Source organism: Babylonia areolata, chromosome 12, assembly GCF_041734735.1.
Source record: "Babylonia areolata isolate BAREFJ2019XMU chromosome 12, ASM4173473v1, whole genome shotgun sequence".
In the NCBI taxonomy this organism is placed as follows: Eukaryota; Metazoa; Mollusca; class Gastropoda; order Neogastropoda; family Buccinidae; genus Babylonia; species Babylonia areolata.
In genome coordinates this window covers 3,288,501-3,293,547 of record NC_134887.1, presented here as the reverse complement: position 1 = coordinate 3,293,547, position 5,047 = coordinate 3,288,501, and the positions used below count along the sequence as shown (strand labels likewise).

Sequence of the window (5,047 nt, the reverse complement as noted above, 5' to 3'; positions counted from 1 at the left end):
ATTAAGATACTGAAATTGCTTAATATTTAGTCTGGTGATATTTGATATTTAAATGAACTATTATGATCTTAGTAGTTGCATACTCTGAGAGAGAGAGAGAGAGAGAGAGAGAGAGAGTTTATGCATGCGTGTGTGTGCACGTGGTGTGTGAATGTGTGTGTGTGTGTGTGTGTGTGTGTGTGTGTGTGTGTGTGAGTGGAAGATGTGCAATGTGGCTTGGCTGACTGAAATGGAGAGGAATGTGAATTTCAATAATCTGTATATTTGTATACAGCTATTTCCATTTGGTGCCATTTGAACTATCTTTCTATTTTTCGTTCATTTTATTTGTTCGTTGTTTTCTTTTTATATTGGACACGTGTTGCTGCCAAAAAGAAAATCTCCATACCAAAGTATAGACAATCAAGTGTGTGTATTGTGGACACTACCCCTTCTCCGTCCATTTGAACGCAGAACAGTTTAGCCTAATCAGCCGGACAGGCGCAAGCGTACAGTGGTGGCGCTGACACACTTGAAGGAAAAGGGGTTGTACACCTCGTCTGGCGCACAGCGTACGCTGTGGATCCTGCCAGAAGAGTTGCACACGTGGATGAGGCGAGGGTCAGCCCAGTCTGGGTACGGGTAGAAGAGCGAGGGGTCGCTGAAGGCTGGACAAGGGAGGGAATCGGCTGGAGTGCACGCTGCACGAAACAACAAACAGATTGTGGTCCAGTCATCAGATTTGGGTGTATTTATTTATTTATTTATTTATTTATCTACTGATTTATTTTTTCATTTACTTATTTATTTAGGATGATGACGATGATGATGATTATCATTATTACAATGTCATGATAATGGTGATGATGATGGTTATCATTACTATCATTCTCTAACGCGGATCGGTTCCCCGCTCGTTTCATTCTCACGTCATTTACTATCACGTCATTTCAAGTTCATATCAGTTTACTCTCACATCATTTCATTCTCGTGTCACTTTACTCTCATGTTATTTTACTTTCACGTCATTCTACTCCGACGTTTTTTTTTTTTTAGTTTAAAAAATTTTTTTTTTTTACTTACACTCATTTTACTCTCACGTCATTTCGCTTTCGAGTCATTTAAATCTCGCATCGTTCGACATTAAACTGTGAAAACTTCATACTTGAATTAAAAAATGACTAGAATCACACACCATTCAAATGTGAAAATGGATACTTTGACCAAAAAAGTCTTCATTTACAAAACATTCAAATGTGAAAATTTATATTTCAACACAAAACAACTGTCTAAAATCACACACCATTCAAATGCGAAAATGTTCACTTTAACCAAAAAAATGTCTGCAGTCACACAACATTCAAATGTGAAAATAGATATTTCAACGCACAGAAAAGTCTACAATTACACAACATTCAAATATGAAAATTGATACTTTAATAAAAAAAACAACAAAAAAAGAAAAAAAAAAGTACAGTGATCAGTATATGTGACAGGACATCAAATAAAATTCATTCTCCTGATACAACGAAATGTCTCCAATAACCAGAATATGTGACAGAACATTAGTCAACCCGATACTTTAACAAAATATATATAATCACCAGAATATGTGACATTAGTCAACTTGATACTTTAACAAAATGTCTATAATCACCAGCATATGTGACATTAGTCAACTTGATACTTTAACAAAATGTCTATAATCACCAGAACATGTGACATTAGTCAACCTGATACTTTAACAAAATGTCTGTAATCACCAGCATATGTGACAGGATAATAATCAACCCAAACTCCTAATACTTTAACAAAATGTCTATAATCACCAGCATTTGTGACAGACAGACAGACAGCAGGATCCCGAAGATGCTTTTGTATGGCCAGCTGAAGGAAGGCCACCGTGAACTTGGAAGACCCTGCAAGCGCTTCAAGGACACCTTGAAGACAAACCTCAAAGCCTGTGACATAGACATCTCTTCCTGGGAAACTGATGCCCTTGGAGGATGCTATGCCCAAGTGGCATAAAAACGTTTGAAAACAAGAGAACGCTGGCCATTAAGGAGAAGCGTGAGCGAAGGAAGCAGGGCTCAACTTCTGGAGATGTTTTCCCTTGCAACATCTGTGGGAAGTGCTGCGCATCCAGAATCGGCCTCTTCTCCCATATGAGGACACACACACAGACAGACAAGCCTGCCTGGGTAATGTTCAACTTTAGAATACTAAACTCAGGGGGGCTGTTTAGACGAAAAACAAAGGGTGTCTTAGGCTCACCTCGATGCGCTAAGTTGAATGGAACCCTCAGCTAAGCTGTACGACCACTACTTTCCCATGAAACTGCGACAATTTTATACACAGTAAGCTCAGCCGATCACAGCCAGAGCAACCACCTGCAAGCCATTTTGACTGCTGATCACCCACGTCATCAGCAGTCAAAATGGCGTGCAGGTGGGGAAGGAGTACTCTGCTTACTGTGTATTTGTCGCAGTTTCATGGGAAAGGAATGGTCCTAGAGCTTAGCTGAGGGTTCCATTCAACTCAGCGCATCGAGGTGAGCCTAAAACACCCTTTGTTTTTCGTCTAAACAGCCCCCCTGAGTTTAGTATTCTAAAGTTGAACATTACCGCCTGCCTGCCTACTCATCCGTCGGACCGACGGGAGACTCCATCAATGTGACAGACCATTTATCAACCAACACTCCTAATACTTTAACAAAATGTCTCCAATCGCCAGTATACGTGACGAAACATTTATCGAACAAACTTCCTCCTTCTGAGGACCAGCCATAGCCTAACTCCGACTACACACCAACTCAGTCCGCGACGCAAACCACTTCACCCAGACAGCAGACTATGATTGTCAGCAAAGTAATGACGTTATTTATTTCATTACGTCATAAGAGTTGCGTGATTCCTGTGTGGACGTCACGTTATCTCGAACTGACCCTAAATTCATCCCAGACAGAATTGACTCCCTTCGTTATTAAGTTGACATTTACTTCCAGTCAAGGGGAGAGAGGACATTATTTTTTAAAATTCTGATACAGATCGAGCCAGCAGCGTTTCACCTGTTGCAGTGGCTAAGTAAGACACTCTTCACACTGGATTGAGGCCTTTGTGTATGTTTGGAAGTGTGGAGGTCTCGTTTCTATTTGAAACAATAACTTTGCATTTTTTTTTATTTTTTTATTTTTAAAAAAAATCAAATAAATCGTAGTTAAACTTCGACTGAGCTTGAATTTAGGATGGATGTGCTGATGTTCTTCTATTCGTGAACTGTGTACTATTTGACAGTGATGATGATAATAATAACGATGATGATAGTGATGACGATGGTGGTGGTGGTGGTGGTGACGATAACGATGACGATGACGATGGTGATGATCATGAAAACAACACAATGATGACTTCAAAACGCAGTTACCATGTTGGCAGTTGCTACCGGAAAAGCCCCTCGGACATGCGCAGAAATAACTTCCCACCAAGGGCACGCAACTGCCGCCATTTTGACAAGGGTTGGACGAACATGAGAAAGTACTGACGCCTGGAACGAAACACCACGTGCGCATTTATATCAGTCCATTGATTTGTTATCAAACGTTGATGAAATGAATCAGGATGAATCAGTCTTGAGCAGCGATGGCTTAATGGCAATGTGCCTTACCACGAAACGTGTGTTCACACACGCACGCACACACACACACACACGCACGCACGCACGCACGCACACACACAGACACACACACGCACGCACACACACACACACACAGAGAATATACATCCACCACAAGGTACACACATATCAAATCATGAACCAAAGTAAAAAAAAAAAAAAAAAAAAAAAAAAGATAAGCATTGCTCTCACCATGAAAGACAATTTGCATCTCATATGGCACTAGATTTTTTCTCATATCTATCTGTCTACCTATCTATACGTATATATATATATATATATATATATATATATATATATATATATATATATATATATATATATATATAATGTGTGTGTGTGTGTGTGTGTGTGTGTGTGTGCGGGGGGAAGGGGAGGGTATGTGTGAGTGTGTACATTTGTGTGTGTGTGTGTGTGTGTGTGTGTGTGTGTGTGTGTGGTTTGTTCTTTCTATTTTTGTCTGCCTCACAACAAGGGCACCATACAAGTTACCTCGTTCACAAAAATCCCCGATGAAACCGACCGGACACTGGCAGGTGGCTGCGCCGGAAGTGACGACACAGGTGCCGCCATTTTGACAATCAAAGGACTGGCAGGCTCTGGTGTCTGGGTTCACAATGCCCACTTCTGCTGTCACAGAGTGATTAGACCAATAGATTAATGATAATGAACAGATGGATGATGTATGCCTGAACAAAGAAGTGTATAAAGAAACAAGTGAATGAGCAGATAATGAAATTTAGATATGATCTCTCTCTCTATGCACTTGTTCATTCATTCAAACATCGTTTATTTATCTCATTCATTCATTTACTCACACACGCGCGCGCGCACGCACACACACACGCACGCACGAACGCACACAGAGATAGATAGATAGATTTACAAGTTGGTATGTCAGTAAGTATATGAATGAATAAATGAAGGGAAAAGACACTGGAGCAAAGAAAACATCAAGACACTCACTCAACACAGAACATCTAGCCACTCACTCAACACAGAACATCAAGACACTCACTCAACACAGAACATCTAGACACTCACTCAACACAGAACATCAAGACACTCACTCGACACACAACACACAAAGATGATGTCCATAGATAAAGAAGCAAATAGAGAACTAGGCAAGAACCGAAATATATTTATATGAAAAAAGGGACACTAAATGCACAGATGTATTGGAAAATAAGAAAGAAAAAGAAACAAAGCGTACCTTTACAAAATACCAATACTAACCACATGCATTTGCAGAAATTAACACCCTTGGTCAATTCAAAATCCTGACATATCATCACACACTCCGAACTCACAGGCTGTCCACGTGATTTTCTTCAGCGATTTCAAAAACTTCAAAACAATGCTGCCCGTCTGACTCTCAGAGTCCCACGTACTG

The 5,047-nt window shown here is 40.3% G+C and overlaps 1 protein-coding gene across 1 annotated transcript in view; it reads right to left on the bottom strand.

The window, feature by feature from the left end:
- Window positions 1–210: 210 nt before the first annotated feature.
- Window positions 211–5,047, bottom strand: part of LOC143287959 (uncharacterized) — a 12,203-nt gene continuing 7,366 nt past the window's right edge. Inside the window, exons 4-6 of the mRNA XM_076596206.1 lie at window positions 4,144–4,278; window positions 3,403–3,522; window positions 211–680 (exon numbers count right to left, since the gene is read on the bottom strand). Of these exons, the coding sequence (XP_076452321.1) occupies window positions 469–680; window positions 3,403–3,522; window positions 4,144–4,278 (467 nt within the window). The 3' untranslated portion in view covers window positions 211–468. The remainder of the gene's footprint in view (window positions 681–3,402; window positions 3,523–4,143; window positions 4,279–5,047) is intronic.